The 26,839-nt window shown below is 47.4% G+C and overlaps 1 protein-coding gene across 1 annotated transcript in view; it reads right to left on the reverse strand.

Moving 5' to 3' along the window:
* Nucleotides 1-8,576: 8,576 nt before the first annotated feature.
* The window catches only part of LOC144775650 (nmrA-like family domain-containing protein 1), a 77,839-nt gene continuing 59,576 nt past the window's right edge, over nucleotides 8,577-26,839 (reverse strand). The window contains exon 5 of the mRNA XM_078659240.1: nucleotides 8,577-11,516. Coding sequence (XP_078515366.1) covers nucleotides 11,319-11,516 — 198 coding nt within the window. The 3' untranslated portion in view covers nucleotides 8,577-11,318. The remainder of the gene's footprint in view (nucleotides 11,517-26,839) is intronic.

Raw genomic sequence — 26,839 nt, forward strand, 5'->3', positions numbered from 1 at the left:
AGCAAGCCAAGAGATCGTCCCCTATCTGGATCGTACCCCATCAAGGTCACCTGTGTCTGCAAGGTATTGGTAGGAATCCCAGAGCTCAGCTAGGGAAGAGTGTCTGCACAGAAACGTATGTTTTCGGATCTCAGACTTCCCCCGCCTTTTTAGCCGCAAAGGGTACTTATTTCATCTGCCACGATAGAGCCTATACATGGTTGCCCCCTGACTTCTCGGGCTCATGTTTTGTTTCATTCCTGTTACCTCCCACCTACACAGCAGCGGCGGATTACCATCGGACAAGGATAGTCCGAGGTGTTTTGAGTAAAGAAGACACTGCGGGTCAAGAATTTGGTGACTTTGCAATGGGTATTCTGCCGTTCTGGGGAGCCATGGTTAACAGCAGAAACATAAGGCAATTGACAAGGGTAGTTGAATCCACCGTGATTGAGACTGCCGGTGCCCTTAGTAACCTGACTGCTGAGCTCCAGTCGGATCGACTGATGACCCTTCAGAACCGGGTCGCTTTGGATGTAATACTTGCGGACCGGGGTGGAGTATGCAAATTGATCCAGTCCAGTTGTTGCATTTTCATTCCAGATAATGCTCCAACAGTGTACGGGGCCATCTCCAAACTACATAAGATTTCCGAATCTATTCATGTGGATAAAGGAGATTGGTCATTAATGGGATGGTTCTGGGAACTGATATCTGCCTGGGGATGGAAAATTCTGATGGTCATTGGGATGGTCTTAGCCATTCTTTTCCTGTTCTGTCTATGCATACAGTGTGCTCCTGCAATATGTGGCCTCTGTGCTACATCATGTGTAAGGAAGCCTGTGTCAAGACACGAACTCAGCACTAGAATGATGTTGCAGCAACACCTCAATGACTTTAGGAATATAGATCTGGACTCAGATTAACATGAGGATAGATTAATTGCCTATGTAAGGGCAAAAGGAGGGTCTGTGGTTCTGAAAAATATGGATCCGTAACAGTACCGGACTCGAGAATAAAAACTTCGTCGAAATAGGACGAATTTGGTATCAAAAGACCGAGAATGACGAGTACATCAAGTACATGTATTTTCGGCATATTCGAGTGATGATTTCACCTCGAAATCGTCATTTACCTTCTAAACCCTTAGCTACATGTTGCCCTCTACATAGGCCTTAATCCAGTCGAATTTGATTCCACAAGGACACGTACTCCTTAATCGACTTCTTCCTGACCCCAGTACAAGTTAGAACCATTGCCCCAGGCCGAGCTCGTTAGGTCAGTTCCCTCCCAGTGGCCAAGCAAGATAGTATCTAGGCCCAACCGGCCATAAAACCATTTCAGCACGCACACCTGCCATATCTCGCTCACATCTTTCTTCTTTCCTTTCTCGCTTATTTTATGGTGGGGAGGTGACCATTTTTATTAGGGGTCCAGCGATATCTGATGAAATGTTGGGCCTTGCCGGATGATTTGTTATGGGCATCACGACGTGAAATATGTACATGTCATCATGACTCTGCTTTCTTTTGTAATAAGTAACCATAAATGAAATACCGCGCACCCAAGGAATGTTTCGCCAAAGGGCAAATGTTATGTATAAGAAGAGAAGCCTACTTTGTGAAAGTGTGCAGTCTCCTGAATATACTGGCATTGTACTTCTAGGACCCTGTCACCTTGGTTGCAGCCAATAAACTAATCGTTGACTTCACCTAGAAGACTCTGAAGTTTCTGTGGGTCTGACTCAGGAGAACCCGAGGTCTTTGGTGTGTTGATCCCCTGGCACCGCTGGGTTACCGGTTCGGTACCGGTTCCTAAAAACCCAGTACCTCACCCATAACACCCTAGTTCCAAATGTCCTGTACATTTACCTCATTAAGCTCATTACCTAAGTTGAGTGCTATAATTCTCAACAGCCACCAGATGATGGATCACATGAGTAGGTAAACAGACACACGAGTGTGGTGTTGAATTCTGACGGTACACATGGTACAAAGCTAAGTAGAGGGCAGTCAAACAGTGTATTTTCTGATGGATACTTTTACTTGCAGTTCTCACCTCATGAATCCTCAAAGGTGCCAGATCTGGACCAGTTGAGCTAACTTTACCGCACAAATCTGTGGTGCTGCAGCTCCTGCTGTACTCTTATGCCTTCCTGGGTGTGACTACATGGATCTACATATGGTGCCACCCCAGCGCCTTTATGCCACTTCCTTTTTTTCCTGTGACTTTTAACATTGACCTGCAATTGCTCTTTAGTGATTGTTCAATTAACTAATTTGTTCCGGAATACCTTTATGGATGTCTCCTGCAGGAATTTCAGGATCTCTTCAATGTTCCTGTCATTATCCTTATGGGAGCCCCATGAAGTCTGCCCTTGGCTTGGACCTTGTGCTTGGCACTATATGTGCTTACAGTTGAGATCTTGTGCACTCAACTGCTATTGAGGACGAGGAGTGAACGTCTTGTTCATAGCATGTGTACTTATAGATGCACATGCTCCGTCTGCTCCTGCCATCTTGCTTTGGGCACAGGGGTTTGCACGTTGTTTTTCTTTACAGAACTTTTTGGACACAGGTTGTCCTGTGACCCCTCGCTTATCCCACAATGCACACGGACAAAAGATCCACCTCAGATTTTTTCATCATCTGGTTTGGAAGCCCAACTCGAGCTCTGTGACGATCGTTTTTTTGCCTCGTCATTGAGGATCCTGGTCAATAGCAGAAGAAACATTAACGTATTTGACTGCCGGTATGAGTGTTCCCATTTTAATGTTTGATGATGAAACTCTTTTAATATCTCGAACATCGCGTGGACTTCAGTTGCTGCTAGTTCAATTCTCATCCTTATGCTTTACGAGTGGACTTGTGATAAACCCAAAAAAAATATAAATTCATGGCATAATAAGGATAGATGGGGCGCCCTTGGAGCGAGTAAAGTCCTTTAATTACCTGGGAGTCAGACCGTCCAACAATATGTCCTGAGCACCATAGTTAAAGAAATTCTAAACTATTCTGCTCCAAAGCGCGATGGCCATAGGGGAGAAGTATATGGCTACCTCAAGTGGTGCAGTATCCCCAGCTTTGGAAGTTTACAGAGCCACTGCCCTGTCAGGGGTAGTATATGGCACAGAGCGTTGGGGGTGGATACACACACCTTTGCTTGGTGTTGCTGAAAATCAATTTATTAGGTCCCGTATTAATCTCCCAAGAACACCTCTCTTACCCCACTTCGATTTGATCTAGGATTAAAAAGAATTGATCATGTGATTTTACTAAAACATTTAACTTATTGGATTCGAATGTGGATCAGTAAGTAACTTGAGATCTATAGGAAAATCGTAGAGGAGATTATTAGATTGGACAAGAGTTCACATCCCCTGGTTAATGAAGATAATGGCATTGTGTGAGACACTTAAAATTGAAGAGGTATAGCTATATCCTGATAAAATGACAAAGGGTATTACTATAACATTGAAGCAAACCTATTCGGAATGTATGCTGGAACAAACTTGGAAAGATCTAAAAGTGGGGAATTTAACCGATGTTTTTGAGCAACAAAAGTGGCCCGTGTTTTGAGTCCTTTTTTTTTTTTTAATTTGTTTTTATTGATAGTGAGACGTGTCAGACAAGTATACAGCTTTTACACATAATAACTGCAGGTTACATTCTTCACCAAACATGTTACAGAAGCTGGGAAAATATTATGTTAAACAGTTACATCTCTGTCCATATTTCTTCGCATGTCCAGTTCCACCGTAGGCGATACACAAATCTCCCCCCTGTGATTGTTCCACTTCAGCCATTTTTTATCCCATTTCTTCAGGCATCCTCTGGTTATAAAGACTTCTTTCTGTGCTATTATGCACCTGTCAAACTCTTTCAGCCACATCGACACAGTAGGCGGAGCCACTCGCTTTGAGTCCTTTTCGAATAAAATACACACAGCCCAAAGCTTTGTATATAAAGTTTAGAATTGTCATTTTGCCATTAAATTCTTTTACTTCTACCTGCGAAAAAAATAGCCCCTCAACCTCTAATTGTCCCTTCTGTATGCAGTTAGAGGAATCCATTGACTACTTTTTGTACTTTTGTCCCATCTTTGCTATACCCTGCAACAAATGGATCATCCCAGTGTGCAAGATGTTTGGCATTGCCCTTTACTGGGAGGCATCCAGAATTTTTAGATTTGCCACAAAAGAGCTAATTTTGTTTTGTGTGTCTAAATTCGTTTTATGGGCATGGAGAATAAGATCTACTAAATTAAAGGTGGCACCCTAGTGGATGGTTTATTTTTTACTATGTGTTATTAACCATAAGAGGCACTTGCACTTTAAAAGACCACGAGGATAACATTTTATTAAATTAACTTGACAGTGAAGGGGGTAGGAGGATTATTAGATTTAACCATAGTACTCCTTTAAATACTCTGTTTTAAGATAATGCATATGATGATTTTTAAGTATTTTTTAGGCTTATTTATAGCAGTACTGTCTTTATTATTTTAAACATGGTAGTAAATTGTATCTTTGTTGTATGAACTTTTATGATTGTGAAAGCCGAAATAAAGTATTGAATTAACTGCGGTTTTCAGTCAGTTCTGAATTGCCCACAGGTGTTTTACTTAAAGGACTCAAGTGGTGTTAGAATGACTGTTGAGGGAGGATGATATAAAGAAAACACCCTACTAGTTTTATTCAAGGTGTAATGCAAAATACCTGTTGTCCCGTCAACATATGGTGTGCTACAACTGTCTCCGGAGAAGGAGGCACCCCCATACATAGCTTGCCAGGCATTTATAAAAAACATTGGTACCAATGGGTTCACTGCTGGGCCCATCACACCATTCAGCCCAATGGTGTACCAGACATCTTCAGGCCGAAAACATCAAGGAGGCCGAAGTCAAGAGCGGGCCGTCAGGCCTAACCCTAAGGTGGAAAGACTCTCGAGATTTGAAGTCTTTGATGTTGAGGAAGGGACTGTCACTCCGTAGCCTGTCAAGGGGCCCAGGCAACGACTATACCTAGAGCCACTGTTCCTCAACTCCACCCTGAAGTCCATGATCAATCGGTCTCAGACTGCCTCAACTGGAGTTAGAGCACCGCCTCTAGACGGAGTTGGACATCTAGCACCGAGACTGGACACTCCAAGGCCTCTTGATATCAAGAGGCCTCCTTGTCCACAGGAAAGTCTTCCTGTGGCTCAAACTAGAGTCCCAGACAGGTGTCCAAAGCCTTTAGAAGAGGTGGCTGTACAGTAACAGCAGAGGAAAAGGCCGCTGTAATTTCAGAAAGGGCGCTTCTACCTCTAAGCTGTGATTTGCCTGTCATGCCTCTTGCTCGCACAACACCCATTGGGTGATGGCTACCATTATTCTTTCCACAGTAGGAGGAAATAACCAGTGGCAAATGGTACTTGAGGTATTATTGCACGGGTACTGCTTAGAGTTCTGTCAATAGCACCAAACATACTTTCCATGGCCATGCAAAGCATCAAGAGCATCGGAAACTGTTGAAAGATTAAGTATAGGCTCTTCACATCAAAGGTGCAATCGAGCCAGTGGTACTACACGAGCGGGGCCAAGGAGTATACTTTCTGGACTTCGTTATCCCCAAGAATGGTGGAATTCTACAGCCAATCCTAGACCTCAGATCCTTACTTAAACAACTATGTTCTGTTAAAGCACTTCAAAATGACTACCCAGCAGGATTTCATCCCGCTGCTCTGCACTGGAGATCACATGGCAACCCTGGACCTGAGGGACACATTTCTTCATTCCCATATGTTCAGCGTATCACTTCTACCTGAACTTTCTGGGAAGTGGGCAACGCTACCATTTCAAAGTTTTACCCTTCAGGGTCACACCAGCTACAAGGGTATTTACCAAATGCCTAGCGGTAGTAGCTGCAAATTTGTGCCGAAACGCCATTCAGTTCTTCCCTTAGTTGGAGTATTGGCTGATAGAGCAGCAGCTGCAAACAATGCCAAGCACACTCTCAAAAAGCTGTCTGTTTCACAAGATAGGATTTGCAGTAAATGCCAAAAAGTAGTATCTCAAGCAACAGAAGATCCAGCCTTTTGTAGGGGCTGTGTTAAATTGTCACAGGAAAAGCCTACCCAAAGGAAGAGAGCTGGATTGCATTTAGAAGGTTGCCGCCTCTTTCAGACAACACGTCCCATTACAGTGAGGACAGTAATGAAACTGCTGGGGATGGTGGCTTTATGCCTAGCAATAATGTCTCGCGTAAGGCTGCACTTGCATCCAATACAAGAGTGTCTGGTGAGGCAACGTTTACAAGCGGAGTGCCAGTGGAAGGAAGGTAGTGTTGGAAAAAATCCAGTAGCCAACACATACTCCTATGGTGGAACAATAAAAATGTGCTACAGTACCACAGATCCCTCACTCATGGGGTGGGGTGAACACATTAAGAACAAGACTATTCAGGGTAGCTGGACTGAAGAACAACAGTGTTGTCAAATCAGTTAACTGAAGCTGACAACAATCCACTTGGCCCTGTGAATGGTTTTATAGAGTTATTCAAGGAAAACCAGCCCTGGTAAAAGAAGATAACATGACAGTGACATGTTACATTGAGAAGCACACACCCCCACATGTGAACTCCATACAGCCACAGTGCAGGTGTCTCCAGCATGCAAACCGCTACAGCCAACCGCCCGAGAGAGGGGGCCAAAGTGGACCACCGCCCGAGAGAGAAGGTGGGGGGGCAGAGTGACCCTCTGCCTGAGAAGGTGGGGCAGGCGGAGTGGACCCCCTGCCCTAGAAGGTGGGGTGGACCCCTGCCCGACAGGTGGGTGGGCAGAGTGGACCACCGCCTGACAGGGTCGGGGCAGAGTGGACCACTGCCCAACAGGGTGGGGAGGCAGAGTGGACCACCACCCGGCAAGAGGGGGGCAGAGTGGACCACCGCCCGACGATGGGAGGGCAGAGTGGACCATTGTCCAAGAGGCAGAGTGGGCCACATCCCTAGAAGGGCAGAGTTGACCACCGGAGAGCTGTGGTGATCTCTACAGGAAAAGACACGTGGTAGGAGAGGGACACGCTGCTGTGACGGGGGCGCGAATGGCGTCTCTTGTGAGTGAATTCAACATAGTGGCACAACCACCTCTAGGGGCAGGTTTCTATGAGATTTCTTGTAATCTGCGACCCTCCATCCAGGAATGGAGGTAGGAAATGAGAGAACGATCTGGGAAGCACCTGTCTAGTGATGATGGGCAGAAGCAAAGCAACCTATGACATTACCAAGAGAGTAGGTGAAACTTGAGCACAGGAGGAGGCCCAGGACTGAGACTTGAAGGGCATCTGTGGGTGGTGAGGGGGTGAGGCAGCACATGGAACAGGAGGGGTGGTGACACCTGATGAGAATTCACTGACAGATGGGGTTGGTGAGGTACAGACCACTACAGCCCAAGGCGAGTGGCTGGGGGTACAGTACAGACTAAAGTGAGGATGGTATACAATAAGACTGGTCCGGCTGGACGGTACAGAACGCTATAAACGCTCCCCGGAGGAAATTGAGATCTGCTGATTTGGTGAAAGTGGAGGTGCCAGTGATCAAACGAGTGCGGATGGGAGGCCGGTCTTTTCAGTTCATGGCAGCCCGTTGCTGGAATGAGCTCCCTCTTTCACTTCGCAAGGCTAATAACCTTCTGGCCTTCAGGAAGGAGCTGAAGACCGTCCTTTTTTCTGCATAACTTGTGCGCCTTTAGTGTATCCGCCTCTGGGTCTTCTTGGTTCTGTTCAGGCCTCTTTGCTAAAGCGCCGGGACACCCTTTCCGGGTAGCCGTGCGCTCAAAAAGTGCGGTTTTAACATAACATATAGATTAAGGGGGGGCTGGAAGGGGGCAGAATTGTCCAGGTGTTAAGCTCTCCGGAGAAACACTGAGAAGAACATGAATAGTCTTCGCTGAAAGGGGCACACGAGGCAGTGCCATCCAGGGATACGTACATATTTGTCCCAAGAACTGCTGATGTGAATGCTCTGTCCACTCGTGAGCCCACGAAAAGAGGGGGGTGGGGGCTGGTCCGAATCAAAGAGCTTGGACAAGAGCCCTGCCAGCTGGATAGTGGGTGGTAAGAGCGTAGTTCGCGGGTCAGATCGCTGCCTGCTCCACCACACGCCGTGTGATCCTTGTCAAGTCAGCGTCATCTCTGTGACTGGGAGTGCACAGAGGAAGTGGCTGAGACGGCGGGAAGGTGGGTCTTGGGTGAGTAAGGGCATGCCGCCCTCCTCTCTCTCTCAAATGCCTCGGCAGGGATAGGGGGGGCAGGTCAGGAGCATGGAGAGGGGGGCGATGGAGAGGGAGCAAAGGTGGAGCAGGCACAGGAGAGGGAGAGAGAGCCCAAGTACAGGAGGAGGGGCGAAGAGGAACAAGCATTGCATGCAATATTTAACAGGCAAACGTTAAGGTATATGAATTACCACGTTTTTTGTGTAAAGGAACTACACATTAAGATTTTCCTCACAGACATACAACAAGCTCGGAATAGAAACTTGTGGTGCACGTGCACCACAGTGGAGCAGAACGTGGGAATCGAAACCAATGGTGCGCGTGCACCACAGAGCAGCGGGGGGGGCGAGGGAGCCTGTCGTCTGTGCCGCGCAATGATACGCATCCTAGACACGGACAGGAAAGGGCGGAGCAAAGGCAGGACATGTGCCCGCCTTTGCTCAATTGCGTTTCAACATTTTTTTTATTTAAAATCATGCCAATGGCAAACAGGAAAGCAAAACCGCACACACGAGCATGTGGTCAGCTTTCAGAACCCCGTACAAGAAGTCTCGCACTGCAACGCTAGGCAGAGCCTCCATTTATTTATTTATAAAGTTTTATATAGCGTGAACAAGATATCGAAGGATATCAGAGCGCTTTACAATAGGTTGGAAGAGAGAACAAAAATGAAATGTACACATATGGTATACATGATTCTTTTCATTGAGACTTTAGCTGAATATTTTTTCCTAAGAATGTAGTTTTACTCATACAAGATCCCTACAGCCCTGCATACTACAGACAGCCATATTGTCCTTTTTCAGAACGATGCCCGACCACAAATGCTTGCTAAACAGGGCTTACAATCCAGCCAGTCTTCAGTAAACATCTGTTTAGGTTGGCGTCAACCAACGTTATTATACCGGATTGAGAATTGTACACTTTTCCATACAACTTTCCACGTGCCCTCATGTGTGCTGTACCTGTATAGTGAGAAGTGAGGAAGGAGAGGGAATATGTGACATTTTATACTTTCAAAATGTGGGTCTGCCTTTACTGGAAGGTTGTATGTGGCTTAGTGCCCCTCCCTGATGGCCATTCATGTGAGACTTGTCTTGAGTTTCGCCATGAACCCACCATTGTTTCCCTGCAGGCGTGTTCGCCTGATTGCCCATGATAACTTCAACCTCAGAACGTGTTACATTGTGCAACTAACTTGTTGGCTGAACCTCAATATTCGCTGATGCTGTACATGGAAGAAAGCATCGAGTACTGCTGACAGATATACAGTTTGAGATAGGACACCTTCTAGAGGAACATACAAAGCCTGGGGAAAGGAACAACATAGCTGAAAAGACTACCCAGAGTAAAGCATGCTGTAAATAACCAGCAAAGATGAAACTGCAGGCCACCAAAGCTACAGTACAAGGTGCCAGGAGGTACTATATGGCTGCCTGTTCATACTTAAAAACCTTGCAACTCCGTTTTATCTCGACAATTTCAACATTTATTTCATTATATTTTTATTGTTAATTGATTCTTGCAGCTAATGTTTATTTACCAACCATCAATGCCTTTAATGTAACTAGAATGTAAACGGTACCTCTGCTATGGCTGGCCAACATATTTCCATGCATCTGGAAAACCTCAGAAAAGCCATCTCTATGGTGGCCCATGAATTCATAACTTCTTTTTTTCCCTAACATATTTTAATTAACCTTTGAGTTAGACATCTTCTCACATATCTCATAGTATTACATGTATTACAGTTTATAACATTTTTAACTGTGCATTACTCCAATTTGCTCAGTACACATTTGACAGGGAGCAACCCGTTACTACCTTTAATGTTCCAACTGATACTATAGACATATGAGCGGGTTTCGGCGTGTGGTCCCGTTGTGATGTAGTGTTCTTGGGCGTTTGATGGATCTATGTGCAGTTAGATATCCACTAGTGTATGCAGCCTATCATGAGAGAGGGAGCTGCCAGAAAACGGTGACCCCGATTGTGCAACTCCGTGAAAAGAAAATTAAACGTGAACCAGATAACCAGGCAGAGAGGTGCGTTCATGCGATTTCTTGTCAGTGGTATGAAAAAGGGGGGGGAAACCGGGGGACGTCCCATGGGCAGTAGGGCTCATGGCACCTAGGATGTATTCATCGACACACCAACCGGCTCGAAGTCAGTTGACCTTTTTTCTTTTTATAGAGTTTTATATAGCGCGAACGACCCGAAGATAGCGATATCAGAGCCCTTTACATAGCAGCAGTTTCGTTACATGAGGATACATTAATTTTTCTCAGGCACGGGGAGATTAAGTGATTTGCCCAGAATCACAGGATGAGCAGGATGAGCAGGATGAGCATCGTTGCCGAGACTCGAACTTAGTTCCCCAGCTTCGACGTCCACCTAAGGCTACCACCTCTCTTAGAAGTATTCAGGCCAGGGGGTGTGGGAAGGGCGGCTCTGAGGTTTGCTGACTGCCTCACTACTCAAGTTGACTAACTATGGTCCTGTCTGAACTAGGGCTGGATTCATCGCCGCATGAATCCATAGCTTCTTGTATAGAAACTTGTTTGTTATTAAATAAAATATACGAACCTGTTACTTTATGTTAGGTTAAAGTGTTATAATATTAAAGGTTGTTGCTGCATACTGGATGACGTTTTTGACTTAAAGATACAGTTCTTACACATTAAATAAACGTTTTGGCTAATAAAGTTATTGAAGATGTTTCCTTCCAGGATTTATATTAAAATATGATTTGGCCTTATTAAACGTTAAAGTTGCTGACTGATAAAGTTGTTAAATAATACATTAGGTTTAGAATGATTACGTTGTTGAATATGTAATTCAGTCTGTAGATCACATATTCAAACTGCTGATATTAAATAGTTATTTGGTATAAATGTCGATATTAAATTAGCATGAAGAGGTTTACTACCTGATATAAATGCTGGCTTTTACATAATGATAACGTTGGTTTCTAGAGTGACTGAATATGAGGATTTCCTTCCTTCATAGATACATCTGTTGATGAGTACATAACATATTTTAAGAAATAACTGCATGAATCTCTGGAGAGGAATATTTGAGCATTATCCATCAGGGAATGTTCAGGGCACGCCTGATGTGATCCTTATTCTGGGTAGCCCATGTGTGGAATGTCTGGACCTCAGGGCAGAGTTCTGAGGTCAAAGTCCTGCTCATCTGCTGGCTGCCCTTCTTCCAGAACTCAAACATGTTTCCAAGATCCTGGGCCGATGGACCTCCGTGTGACTCCACGAAGGCACGGACAGAAATCTAATGGGGAAGAGAAGATAGTAAGATCATGGTTCCCGCAAGCCACCACGTTTATTGATGCTTTTCAATATAATTTTTGACATTAACTAATATTATCATGTCCAGCACCCATATGCTTCCTATATTGCCACACCTCAAAGGACAACAGTCTGTAAATCATGCACTCTCTTTGGTGTAGTATGCTACCCACCCAGAAGATTCGGTGCCCTACATAGGAAGGTGAAGCGTCTTTTTTTATTATTATAAATGTCCCAATACAATGCAATATTATACAACATGGTGCAAATCCATTGTTTGAAGCAGGAGCAATCATTTGCTTTTATATTTTCCTTATAACTGCTAACTTTTAAGCCTTCTCATTATGAGCTTCCAAACTCTTCAAATAGGGGCTATTCCAGGATGTACGTACTCTAGATAATGAGAAGGAATTTTAGTCACCAGTTGAATTGTCAATGTTTCCAGTTGTAATCCCCAGTAACACTGTTACTATTAATATACCATTTGATTCTTGTTCATTTCTGTGGTATGGTCTTGTCCAGTGATCAATGAATCCTAGGGGAAGGTGCTGTTGTCCACACTCCTTAATATACTGTATATTGGGATTACCTCCCATATAGGCCCAGACCACTCTAAGCCGCTTATTTACTAGCACCTTGCTCCGCCGGTGCGTCACTTTTCACATGGGAAAAAGTGACGCGCCGGTGGCGCAAGGTGCTAGTAAATAAGCCCCTAGATTTGCAGTATTGATAGTGCCCCTCCCTAGGCCTTTGGAAAAAGGACACATAAAAATGACATCTGGCTGGAAAAAATCTAATCAGTATGGTACGTACGACAATAAACTGAAGGAAGACATGGAAGAATGGCGTGAAATTACGGATAGACTATTTGTAGAGGACAATGAGATAGCCCTGTCACACGTTTCAGAATGTTAGGATTATTTTTTTACATAATGGGAACATTTTTATATTATTTTTTATATAATGGGAAGATTGTTATGACATTGTGGACAGGCGTTGTCAATATATGCACTGCTGTCATTCCCTACAACAAACCTGTGTTGTAATGATCTGGTTGATAAAAAAAATAGTAAGATGTGTTTTGAAAATGTATTAATCCTATAAACAGTTTTGTATATTTTTTTCACATGAAATAACAATTGTTCTGCAAGGTATGGAGGGTAACATTATGCATATCCAGGGGCACCTTCTCTGCAACCTGTGACAGAGCTGCTCCAGATAGGTCTATCCCTATGTACCAGGGTTCTCAGCTCTGACCTGACACTGCTCAAACTGCTTCTCCTCTATGTACATGTTCTAGACACAGACTTGGCAATGTAGCTCATAAACAGGATAGGGGATCTCACTTTCCCACTGCAGTAGAAATCAGAGATCTGAGCTATTTCACACAGAGCAACGATTCGGTCCAATGGACTGAATACCAGGCTTTAACCTGTAAAGGTGTTCGTGAATGCCTTTTGGGAGCCACTTAAGTTACTCTAACTAAGGCAAGCACATCCACTGTGTCTGATTAATAAAATACAAGGTGAGAAGTCGGCCCTGTGTTCACGGCATAGCTTGCCCGGCTTGTGGGAAACAATGCCCACACATTCTTTATCCTTCCCTCTCTGGTGACATACAGTTCTCTGTGGGACCAGGGTGATGTGCCTTTATTCAGTTTACTTGTTTTGAGACGCATCCCACACATTGGTAAGTTTGGGTGTGTGGTAACCTTCAAAAGGTCAGTTTTCCCAAGAGTTACAGATCCGGGCCAGATTTACAAAAATTTCACACAACACAATACAAAACAGCAAGACAACTTGCTGCATTGTGCTGCATGAAAGGAAGACAGCAGAAATGTGCCATATCTACTAAGATCTGACACACTCCTGGTCTCTCCCTGCACTGGTGCACTGAGTGCAGCCTAGCGCCAACATAGACACCCCAGCTCCATGGTGCAAGGGTTCCTGCATTACAGGCAGGACTGTTTTTGTGCAGGAAGGGGCACCTTCCTGCTCCTGCTCAAAAACAACCGGTAGAGGCATTTCCCTCTTTCTGCGTGTGCTACAGAGTGCAGTACGCACAGAAAGAGGATATAACAAGGCAACTTGAAGATACTTCTCCTTGTTACACTTCTGTTGGGAAAGTGTACCATTTTGACGCAATCCAAGGTTTACGATCTTAAGTAAATCTGGGACAAAAGCCATGGGTGGATGTATGGGGACGCCAAGACTTCACCCATGGAACTGGCAGAGATCTGTGTTTGAAGGAAATTCCTTTTTTGCGTGATCACCCAAAGTTTTGGACTGATGCTGCTGGTTGTTTGATTCTGAGAGTGACTGAGGGTTGCTAGCCAGACAAGGTGTATGTTGAATTGGCTACCCCCAGTTGGCATATGCTGACTTACTTACAAGTCCCTAGTATTGGTCAAAGGGTGCCCAAGACGTACATTGGAGTGCCAACCCCTGGCTGCAGCACCTATTGTGCTACTCTGTGTGTGACAAAGTACACAATGGCTTCCAACCTGCCCCTGCAGACTGGAAGAGTAGTTTTAAAACCTTTCATTCAACTTTGCTATTTAAACCAATTGCAAAGCCACCACTTCTCTTAACAATATATGTAAGTCTCCCCTTAGGAAGGTCTATATAGCCCTAAGGCAGGGAGCTGTATATTATTAAGTAGGGCATATACTTTTCATATATATTCGCAGCAAAACTTCCAAATTGTCATTTTTACTGTGGAAACATTAGTAGCCCCATTGATTAACACAAAGTTACCGACTGACCTCTCAGTCCAGCTAACTTCTAAATGGTGCTACTAAAATGGGTACTTCAAGGTATCAAATTTCATTGTGGCATTGAATTCGAATTGGTGCCCAATTTGAATTTAATGTCACTTTTAAGGAAAGGCAACATTTCAAAAGTTGCCACTCGTTTACCTAGTTTTTACAGCGGCCTCACACAGTTGCTGGCCACCAGACAACCTTCTGCCCTCCTGGGGAGTTGTGCGGATGATTTCCAGGCCCAGGAATAATAGAAGCCTACTACAGAGGGAGGTGACATTTCCCTCTTGCAGGAAGCTGCATGGGTGCTGGCCCAAAGGCGAGCTTCAAAGGCGAAGCCACCTTTGGTGGGCAAATCGTGATCACACTCATGAGGGGTTGCCGTTTTGTTCAGGTAGACAGGCTGGCGGCAGGCACAGAGAGGGAAAACTAATGGCAAAACTAGTTTTCCCATGGGCTTGTAGCCCACAGGTAGCCAGTCACCCCTCTAGGGTGAGCTATCAAGCTTCTAACATCCAAGGTAGCATTCAGACATCTTGAGAGTGGGCAGAATAGTGCGCTCTGGGATTGCTAGATGCCACACATAGCAGAAGTTGTCACAGGGTAGGGGGGACCTGGTAGCCCATTGGCTAGTGACTGCATCACCCTTCCCCCCCCCGGGCAAAAATGACTCATCTGGCACCTTGAACATCATATCACACTGGAACTGGAGCAAGGACTGAAGATGTACTACCCTGCTGCCCCCTCAACCTGGAAAGAGAGGTTGCACTGACTACTGGACTGCACCTGCCACACATTGGGCTGGCAAAGAAAGGACTGTGCCGGCACTACCTGTCTTGTGGAAAAGTCACTCCCAAGCCTCAGACCAAAGAGGTGACTCTGAAGTGCCAGACGACTGACCCACTGGAACCAGCACCAGGGCCACCAAAGCTGAAGTAGCCCATTCCGGCAAGTCAGTTGTCACAATCTTTAAATCACCACTGACCGCTGACGGGCAACCCAAGAGACTGAACCTCGATGGCCAAAGGTTGCACTCAAGGCTGCTGGACCCAAGAATGTCATCTGAGTCAAGGTTTGACCCCATACATGGAGACCAGCCTTCAGTAAAGAATATTGTTGGACCCGCTATGTACAGTAATGAACAGTCAAGCCACAGCTAGCCTTCTAATGGCTCAAAGAGGACTTTGAGGGACACCAACCCTGGTGGTCAAAGTCGCTCCACCTTACCCATGAACCGAGGAATAACTGCAAGGGCACCCCCATGGACCAGACCGCACCCAGAGCATATTTCAGCATCCTCAGCATACTGCATCCCCAGTATCAGGACCCCTCAATTGTAGTCTACAGTGGTCTTAATGTAAAGTGTGGAACTAAGCTTGAGACTGCTCTGGTGACCAGGTAACTACCCAAATACTCCTTATTGGCCCCTCTCACCTTCTCCCTGTAAGAATTGGTCGCCCATCTCAGACTAGAGTAGACGGACAGAACTCTTTCAAACTTTTCAAAAGTTTCTCCACTTTATGGTTAGTAATGCTTGTTTGTGTTTTGGAGTAAAAAGCTGAGATTTACATAAAAATCTATATCTCCATTAGCCTCCAGTGGGGTTTGCTCTTCTTAGTGTATAAAAAGTAAAAAATATAACCTATTTTTATGAATTGGTTTTGGATTTCTTTTGTGTTGGATTACTTTTCATATACCGTCCATTGTTTGGTGCTTCTAAATACTTTGCACTAGCTCCTTTGTTTAAGCCTCGTTGCTCGAAGTCACTGCTATTCAGGGTTGAGCTAAAGGTTTTACAAACAAGCCTGACTGGACCCACGACAGCTTTGCAAGTATACTATACGGTAAGGTCACACAACCATATCAAATAATACACCACAAACCTCACAGTTGTGTACTCTGGATTTTCTAAGCCACGCAGATTCACGCAAGTTGGCTTTGCGTGGCTTAGTAAATCTGACTTAAGCTCTTGCATTGCCTTGCGTGATGCAATGGTGGTGCAAGGGCTTAATAAATCTTGCCCCCTGTGTTGTTCCATCAAGTTGAGCCTTGTGTCGTCCAAATTGCTAAAAATAAAGAACACTTTTCCAGCAGCCCTTAAAGTACATTCCATTATCTCCAGGACTTAGTTACCATTTTGGGGCTTCTCTCATCATCAATACAGACCATTTTCCAAGGCCCGCTCAACTATCCCACTCTTCAAGTAGATCCAGACGACTATCATAATGACTATTTAAGAGAGCGAGTGGGGCCTCCCTACCAGTCGGGCCACCCTTTCACACTTATCTTCCAGTGGGAGGGTAGGCGCAAAGCTTTGAGATCCTACAATGAGGCGGCGAGGCTGCTCGGCATTTCATCTTCTCCCCCGGAGAGCCCTTCTCGACCTTCGCCCCGTAAGAGGGCACCGACTGGACCACGGTGCCGAGGAGGCGTCGCACTCCGCCTGCTGCGGAGCCCACGCTCAGCCAGGCCAAACAGGACGTTATTGCCCACATTCGAGCTCTTGAAGAGACCTTGGCTGCCTCCGGGGGGCACTCTCCCGCGCCGCGCCCTCCAACGCCTTGACGACGGAGCTCAGCACGCTGCAATCCTCCTGATGTATTGTTCTCATGTCTCCTTCTGCGTACCTGAGGTCGGGTGGCGGGGGGGGGGTCTAACGTGCCCCTGGTTCCTGCACACTGGGCCTGGGGCAGTGGGGGCTCCGTACCTCCTGGTGCGTTCTGATAGCCATGTCCCCTTTGAACTGCCCCCTGGGGAGTGACATCCCGAAGAGCATTCGAACCTGCGGGTGTAGGATGCTCTATCCTGGGGACAGTGAACTCTGGCCCTGTTGGCCATATTTACCTGGTTCGTTCATCCAGCCTGTCCGGCTGTCCGGTTTTTGTCTTCCATATCTCCCTCCTTTGCTCTTCCTTTCTTTCTTCCTTCTTGCCTCTTTTTTTATATGCGGGACCTGGGGAGGCGCGGGGGGTGGCGGGTGGAGAGAAGAGCGGGAGGGTCCTTGTGTGGGGCGTTTGGATGGTGTGTGGATGGGTGCGGATGGTTTTGATGGCGATTTATGACGATCCCTGCCATGGCTGGTAGTGTGAATGGCCCCCTAAAGATTCTGTCCCTTAATGTTAAGGGCCTTAATTCGCCCAATAAGCGCAGGCAGATCTGGCACTATCTTCTGCGGCATAACCCAGACATCGTTTTTATGCAGGAGACCGACCTTCTACAGGCTGACGTTGGGCGCATGGCCCATCCTAGATATCCTCTCCAGGACTGGGCGGCGGCGGATACGAAAACGGCAGGGGTGGCGATTCTGTGCAAGGCTGTCATCAGGCGGGGGGAGAGCAGGCCCTTCCGGAGTGGTGATGGCCGTTTTCTCAAGGTGGCTGTCGAGGTGGGACTTCGCCGTCTGACATTGTGCAATGTGTATGCCCCCAATCAGGCGCAGCATCGCTTCCTCCGGGACCTCTTGCGAGATCAGATACCTCAGGGTAGCCCCTCGCTCATTCTTGGGGGCGATTTTAATATGGTATGGTGCCCAAAGATCGACCGAAGCGAGGGCTTCTTCAATGGGGCTGGGGCGATGTCCCTGGCGCTTCGCAAACAGGTTGGTGACCTGGGATTGTTCGACGCATGGCGGTATTTTTCCCCGGACAAACGAGAGTACTCCTTTTATTCGAGCGCCCACTGTTCCTACTCTCGCATCGATTGTATGTTCCTCTCCCATGACCTTCTCAGGGATGTAGTGGAAGTGGAGATGTCCGATATATCAATTTCGGACCATGCACATGTGGAACTGCTCATTCGGGATCCGCGGGACTGCCCCCCTCGAGAGCGGAAATGGTATCTACCGCCGCACATCCTTCGAGATGCGACAAATGTTGAGGACGTTCGTACCGCCATTACCTCCTATTTTGTGGCCAACGACCTGCCCGAGACGCCTTTCCCGGTGGTCTGGGATGCCTTTAAGGCCACAATCCGGGGTCATATTACCTCCCTCGTGATTGCGAGGGCGCGAGAAGGGAGGACGGTGGAGGACGGCCTGGTGCGGGACCTGAAGGTGGCGGAGGCACAAGATCAGGGTGACTCTACCTTAAAGACGAGACGCCACCTGGCGAATCTTCGGGGCCAACTACGACTGCTGCGTACGAATAGGGCTGAAGGCTCCCTTTTGGCTTTGAAACAATTACATTTCGATGGAGGGGATAAGGTCGGGAAGCTCTTAGCACGGAGACTGAGGGTCAAGGCAGCCAAGTCTCATATAGCGAATGTGGTGCTTCCTAATGGGTCTAAGGCAACGGCGGCTAGGGATAAATTGCAGGCGTTCAGGGATTATTATGCTTCGCTCTACACTGCGGACCCGCCGACTCCTGCCTTGGCGGCAGAGGTATTGAAGCAGTACGGTGGGACAACGTTGGACCACCACACGGCTGGGCTCCTGGAGGAATCGATAACGCAAGAAGAGATAGCCTCGGCTCTTAGCGAGCTCAATCTGGGGAAGACGCCGGGTCCCGATGGACTGCCACTATCCTTTTATCGCCTGTTCCAGGCTCAGCTGAATCCCTACCTTCTTCGGCTCTTCAATTCTTTCGCTGACGGACAGGGCCCCTCTCCGGATATGGGCATGGCGGAAATAGCCTTAATTCCGAAGTCTGGGAAGGACCCCACACTTTGCTCGTCGTACCGCCCGATAGCACTGCTGAATACCGACTTTAAAATTTATACCAAGGTGCTGGCTAAGCGGCTGGACCCCCTTATGCCTGACCTGGTCGACCCAGACCAGGTGGGCTTTATCCGTGGCCGCCAAGGGGCGGATAATGTGCGAAAGATTGCGCACTTGGTGGGGAAAGTACGCCACTGGCAGATCCCGGCCTGCCTCCTATCGTTGGACGCTGAGAAAGCGTTTGACCGGGTCGACTGGTACTTCCTCCGGGCGGTCCTTTGCAAAATGGGACTTGGTCCGAAGATGGTTGCCAGAATCATGGCACCTTACGCTACGCCCAGGGCTAGGATCCGGGTGAACGGACTGTTAACGGACCCGATCGACATCGGGAGAGGGACTAGGCAGGGCTGCCCTCTCTCGCCCTTACTGTTTGCCCTAGCGATAGAGCCTCTGGCAGATATGATTCGTCGCGATCCGGCCATCCACGGCATCCCAATGGGTGGGCAAGACCATAAAGTGGCGCGCTACGCAGATGATCTCATCCTCACACTCACGGAGCCCTGACAGTCTTTACCGGCGCTCCACGCCGCGCTTTGCACCTTTGAATGCGCCTCTGGTTTGAAAATCAACCACAGTAAGTCCTGGGTGCTTAACCTTACCATCCCTCAATCTGAGGTTCCCCCGCTGGAACAGCTGTGCCCATACCAGTGGACCGACCGCCATATTCGGTACCTTGGCCTGCACCTGACCCCCTCTTTGGATGACTGGTCGTCCCTTAATTGGAAAGACTGTCGCAGATCGGTACTTGATGATTTGCGAAGATGGAAGTCACTTATCCCTTCATGGTTGGGAAGACTCAACGCCATCAAAATGTCTATTCTGCCCAAACTCCTTTACCTGTTTCAATGTCTTCCCACGCCTATCCCCCTACAAAATATTCGCGCCTTGCAGACAGAATGCACCAACTTCATATGGGGGGGGTAAGAGACCCCGCTATTCACAAGCACTCCTTATGGCTCCAAGAGATCGTGGAGGGCTGGCATGCCCTAATTTGGTGGATTATTACTGGGCTGCTCACCTGCGATTTGTAGTTGAATGGGGCACCAGAGAAAGTGAGAAAGGGTGGCTCCACATGGACAGAGCCGTAACCGGTCGCACTGTCTGGGACCTAGCATGGACTCATAAAGCAGGGCGGTCCCCGAGCGCATATCTTGCGGTGCCCATGAAGACAGTATTGGAAATATGGGACAGAATAGCGGTACGTAGAGGTCTCACATCTTTCCCCTCCCCGCATACCCCTATTGAGGGCAACCCGTGGTTTCCACCGGCTTATCGTACTAGAGCCTTTCATAGATGGCCACAGGGGGACTGTAGAGTCTTCGATGGGGGCACATTTAAATCTTTTGCCATCTGTAGGGAGGAATTTCGGCTTCCACCTGAGGCTGAGCTGCAATATCTCCAACTACGCAACTGGGCCTTGATGGACTCGATATACCCTGGGGCTACTTGAGACTTTACTCCGTTCGAGCGTCTGGCCCGTTCCTGCACCGACACAAAGGGCTTGATCTCCAAGATATACCAGATACTGCAACACCCTCAGACACCGCCTTCGCAGACATATCAACCACGATGCCATGCGACGCTGGGGGCTGATATCGCACCGACACAGTGGCTTCGGCTATGGAGGGATATCCCTAAAGTGTACCGCAGCGTGCCACAGCAGGAAAACGCTTATAAAGTAATGATGCAGTGGTACTACACGCCTCAGCGCTTGCATAAAATGTTTCCATCCTCCTCTCCCAGTTGCTGGAGATGCCAACACGTGCCGGGGGATTTCCTACACATTTGGTGGACCTGCCCTTCGATCACTACCTTCTGGAAAGAGGTCCTGAGCCACATAAAAGGGGTCCTGGGGTTTCCTTTGCCTGATGCCGCTAGTACAGTGTTGCTGGGAATCAAACCTGCGAATCTGCTCGCTCTGACCCGAAGTGATTGGATTATGTCGTTACAAATGCTGGGTGCTGCCAGACAACGTATTGCCCTGTACTGGAAGAAGAAGGAGGCGCCCCCTATTGCTGCATGGTTTGGGAAACTCTGGCACGTCATCGCTATGGAGTGGCTCTCCACGAGACTGCAGTCCCGCAATACACGCTTTAAGGCGGTGTGGCAGCCCTTGGTGACCTATCTGTGCAAAACCGAACATGCGAGAAACATGCCTCCTAGGCTGAGGGCGCTGCATTTAGTAGATGATGCTGTGCTCCCCTTTACCCCGCGCAGGCTCATGGTGTAATGGCTCTGGAACCCGCAATGTGCCTGGTGACGTCTGTCCCTGCTGTTGCTCCTCTCTGGGTCCTGTCTCTCCTCCTCTCCCGACTCTCGCTTCTTTGACCTTTTCTCTACTCTCTCTCTTCACTATCCCTGTTGTTCTGTTGCCTCTCTCTAGGCTTCTGGTTGGAAATTGGACCGATATGGTCCGGTAGTTTTATTGATTCTGACCTTTGGTCTGTGCCCGGCCCTAAGGGCCCGGTTACATGTGCGGTGATCAGTAGGCATGGTAACAGTTTTCGCTATTTGACGCGGCCGGTCCGAAGGGGTTGTAGGCAGAACGCTGTGTGTAAGATTGATGAAACCGCAAGTCATGCAGGCACAGTATGTTATTGCTTTTTTTTCCTGACGCGGCCGGCCCCTTGGGGGTTGTAGGCTTAAAGCTGTGTGAATATCACCCTTTCCCTATGCGTGCCCCCCGTTGGGGGGTGAAATAAAAACAGACGTTAAAATAAGAGAGCGAGAGCGCGCGGGAGAGAGGTCCATGTACACCAGGGCATTGCGGCTTCTTTTTGGCTCTTGTGCCATGTCTAGCCCCAGAGATATGGGGCTCCAGTATCCTATTAGGCAGGGACAATGTTTTGACTGTCAAGTATGTGTAATTTCCTCCTTTTATTGTTCTTGTCAATATCGTGAAGGATTACTATCCGGACAGGCATATCTCTCTCTAGGCAGACCATGTTCCTAGTCTTGTGAATCTTATTGCAAACTGTCAATCTCATTTTCTCGTAGACCACATTGAATATGTGCTGGGCCGACAGGTTTTCCCAAGCTGTGATTCTTAAATAGGGTGCTTTGGGGATGGTTCTGATGGCCTAAAGGCAGAACCATCAGGTCCCTGTCTGCTTCAGCACAAGAAGCTGCCATTGTCCGGATCGGATGGGCATCCGGCTTAATGTTTTTCTCCCCTTAGCCATGAATAGTCACCTACTGACCAGGATCAGATCACCCCAGGAGATCATTATCCTCATACACCCACTCCCCCCTGGGCCTTAACTAAGAGAAAGTGAGGATCACCTCCGCCCCCAGCCTTGCCCAGGGGTAGGGGAAAGGTTGTTTATTTTTCAAATTTGCACAATGTTGCATAAGGGTTGGGTGGGTTGTTAGGGCCCCTTCACCTTCACTAAAGGCAGAAGTTATATATTTGTTTAAACATAAGGGTGGGAGGGTTCTTTCCCCAAATACACCGTGGGCAAGAGTGGAGGGTGCTTGCTATGCCACACCAGCGGCAGCTCCTCCGTTACGGCAGTGGAGCGTCCCCCACAGCTCCCTCAACAGTGCAAACATGAAAAATAAAATGATCATAATAGAGCTCATTATAATTGTATTTTTCCGCACTGAGCCAAGACCAGGACAGGGCTGGGCTATTCTGATATATAGCATCTGCAACAGGGGGCAGGAGTGGTGGGCACTGCTGCAAGTGCACATGACAGTTTGGCCGGCCGTCTTAGGATGGCCAAACTGCCATGCGCTCTTATAGCTCTCCAACCCATGCTGTGCTGCACAGCTAGGTGGAAAACAAGCAGAGGCTCCCAGGCCCTAACTGAGCATTAAAGCAGCCCGCTCTGGCCAATCATGGCACTGCTCTCATGCATTACCAGCATGAGAGCAGTCGCCTGATTGGCATAGGGCACTGGGAGCCCTTCAAGGGCTGCTGAGAGTTGAGAGGAGAGGTGCAGAAGAACACCAAAGCAGCGGCTGTCGTATAGTTACTGCTTATCTATATACTGTGTTAAGTTAGCATGAGCTTATTAAATGTTTAAACGCTATTTTTCCTTTTGCTGCTTCTGCACACGACACTTAATTGTTGATTTAGCTTTCAACCTACAAGAGCGTTGTGATTTACATGAGAATAATATGTTATTACTCTGATATCAGCTTTGCTTAGTAAACTATGTCTGTACAGAGAGTGCTGAAGCTTCAAGGATAACTCGACACAAATTGTTGTGAGGTCTGAGCTCCGCATCTTCATAGACATAACATAAGTGCAGCTCCTGCCAAATTCTGGCTTTAGGCGCGTTTTATATTGCTTTGCTTAGAGCACACATACACACTTGATGCGGTTCGTGTGCAGAGAGCTGGTGGAAGCTGATGTGATCTCTTCATACTAGGATCTTGAGGTATGGGGCCGCCCTGCTAAAACCCAAAGAGACCTTCTTAGATATTAATATAATATGCTAGTTAGGGAGGGTGAGAATTACGTGTTGTTAACCCTTATTCATTACAGCATTTTAGTATGCTGTCACCATTTGCTTTTTATGGACTAGTAACTATGCTGATAACTTTGCTTCTGATAATGTTTCCTTGTATTATCTAAGATACTGCGTTTGAGAAAGCGGCATTAGTAAATAAATATTTCAAATGTGCACGTGTCCTCATTTATTCCACGTTCTGGTTTGAAATGATTGTATAACGAAAGAGTGTTCATGTGTTCCACGATGCATGAGGTATTGTAAGTTCATGTTCTGGTTTGTCTAAACATTGGGAGTTTGTTATGACCAATGAGACACTGTAGCTAGCTCGGTAAGGGGATTTTGGGTACGGAGGTGAGTTTTGGGCCACCCTAATTCACTAAGGTTCCAAATCTCTATGCACAGTTCTGTAGGAGAACGGAATCCCTGCTACATGGCGCCCATTCGTTGGTGGTCTTATATCATGACACTCGAATAGTATAACATTCAAACCTTAACCCCTTCACTGTCGTTTCCGGAAAACGGTGGTGTCGGACAAACCTACCTATTTTTGAAATAGGTCTTTTCAAGCTTGAATCTCTCTAAAACGGTTTCCTTGAATTACTACCCAGTTGTGCTACAAAGTATACTTTGTTTTTCTAAGTTCCTGTGCAGTCATGGCTCAGCCTGTGGACATTCCGCAGCATAGTCGCATTGCGGTGCGCAATCATTTGCAAACTTACAATGTACCCGTTGATGGCTTGGCTGTGATTTTGGTGGTGAGTGCGGAAGCAGCTTACCCATACGAAGTCTTTTATTCGTGGGTGACGTTTCCGGCTGTGGACGCTAATTCTGGTGTGTTCCACACTAACACTCCCTCACCTGTGCCGAATGAATATACTCCGTACAGGGCACTGGAAGTACCTATTGATCATTGGCAGCATCGCGTTTGGTTTGGTGGCGCCCTACCCCATTCTTTAACCCCTCCGAGGTTAGGTTATTTGTCCATTCCAGGCGCAAATTGGCCTGTTTTGGCTGGATTTACTCCTCATCCTCAACACGGCAATTGTACCTTAGTGGAGGTTCGTAGACTACATGTAGTTTCTATTGCCGTGATTTGTGCATTAGTGCAATACATAGGTCGTCATCTCCCGGGTGGGCCCCGGGGGGTCCGGCTCTTCCAGCGGGGCAGGGCGGTTTGAAGCTCAGTCCTGTGATGGCCAATGCTGTGATGGGTAAGCGTCCCCAGGAAAACGATGATCTTCCTTTCTGGCTTGCAGAGAAATTTGACCAGCTGGAAGCAGTGTTTCCTAATACAACTCCTGGAGATAAACCTAGGATCTTAACGATTAGTTTACCGAAGGATTTGGCCCCCAAACTCGTTGACTGTGAGACCTGGGGAAAAACATTTGCGGCGGTCTATGCGAGGTGTTACGGCACTCCGTCTATGGCTGTCCTGCCTGCGATCGTTAAGCGTGTTCAAGATGATCACGGACCGGAGGCAGCAGTTGAATTGGGTATGCGCCTGTGTGGCTCCTTTGATATAGTTTGCGATCTCATTCTTGCTAATGTCAAGGGGGATGCGGTGAACTTTCAAGTAGCTAATGCTTTGGAGGCGATGCCCGATGAGGATTATTGTGGCTGCTTATAGAAAAGTGGGTCGCAATAGCAAGGGTCTAAAGCCTTTTTCTGTAAAAGAGAAGAAGCAACCCCAAGGGCAGACTTCAGAAACAGAAGTTCAGCCCCAGTCCATAAAACAAAATTGGCCTAAAAAACAGAAACAGGGTAAGCAACAGCAACAGCAACAAAAACAGGAGACTCACCCTGCGTCTCAGATGCCTGTGCAGACAGAACGTGTTTATGACTTGCGCGATCGCACGACGATTAAATCACCTGATCGATTTCAGGTTTCTGATCAACGCTCTCCTCGTTCCTTTCAGGACTCATCGGCCCTGAAGACCGGTGGTGGAGGAGGCGGGAGGGGTCGGGGTGGTCAGCAAGGACGTGACCAGCCCCGCCAGACAGACGTCACAGGACTGCAGGACGGCTCAACGCCGAAGAGACCGCAGTTTGCCAAAAAGAAAGTCGCGGCTTTAACAGCGCATCGATATGCCACAGATAGTGAGAACGCGGCTTCGGAATCTGACATGGGCTCTGACTTTGCTGGACAGCGCGGCGGAGATTACCATTGTGAGAGAGGCCCTGCGTCCACTACTGAAGGTGACAGCGACTGATATTTATGTTGTGATAGAAACAGCCGATACAAGAGTTGCTCCCCCTGATAGACTTTATGAAATTGTCCTGTTAATAGAAGGTGACATACAACGTACCATCAAAGGGGTATTTTGGGAAAATCTTTCGTCTACGTATGACATTTTGCTTTCGGAGGCTGACTGGCCCCCACCTTTTGTGCTCGCAGCGCCGCGAGGGGAGGAGGTAATCCTCCCGAGTTTCGCGAACACTGTCTCAAAGGAGCATGAGCAACATTTTTCAGAAGAGTGGGCTAGGGCTCTAGCACCGGCTCTGTACCGCAACCAATGTGGTTGGGATAAATTGTCCCCATGCCACGAGATTCCTTTACGGTCTCAGCTGCAGCCTCAACCTCAATTTCCCATACGGCGTGAAGCAAAGACTTCCGTTGCGGCAATCCTTGAACAATTAGAATATCAGGGAGTTATTGAAACATGTGTCACCGATGAATAACCCTCTTTTTACTGTGACCAAGCCAGACGGGTCATATCGTTTGGTATTGGATTACCGGCATTTAAACTCGCATTGCCGTAACTGCGCAGTACAGAATACTCACGGCTCTGCCCTAGTAGATAGTCTTGTGCGTAAGCGTTTTAAGACCACGCTTGACATTTCCAACGGTTTTTATGCCCACAGATTGGATAGCTTTAGCTCCCAATGGACCAGCTTTACTTGCGCCGGGGTCCAAAAACAATTTTGGCGTCTCCCAATGGGCTATAAGAATAGTCCTGGGGTATTCACCGCTCGTATAGTGTCTCTCTTAGAGAGGATCGACCCAGATGCTTGCTCGTATGTGGATGACATATATCTCACAGACGACGAAATTTGGGAGCATCTGTGTTGTGTGAATTCCATAATTTGTACCTTTGCAGACATGGGTTACAAATTTAACTTTGCAAAATCGCACATTGCAGAGTACACAGTGTTGTTCCTGGGCTATGAGCTCAACAATGAAGGTAGAGGTTTGGCTCCTCACTTCTTGGAGAAATGCGCACAGTTGCGCACTCCTACCACACTGAAAAAATTACAGTCTTTACTGGGCTTTTTAAATTTCGGGAGGACATACATTCCGGAATATGCCCAGCGTATCAAGCCTTTATATGCTTTGATACAACCAACTTTTTCCAAGTCATGCTGGCTGCCTG

The sequence above is a fragment of the Lissotriton helveticus genome, chromosome 1_1 (assembly GCF_964261635.1).
Source record: "Lissotriton helveticus chromosome 1_1, aLisHel1.1, whole genome shotgun sequence".
NCBI classification, from domain to species: domain Eukaryota; kingdom Metazoa; phylum Chordata; class Amphibia; order Caudata; family Salamandridae; genus Lissotriton; species Lissotriton helveticus.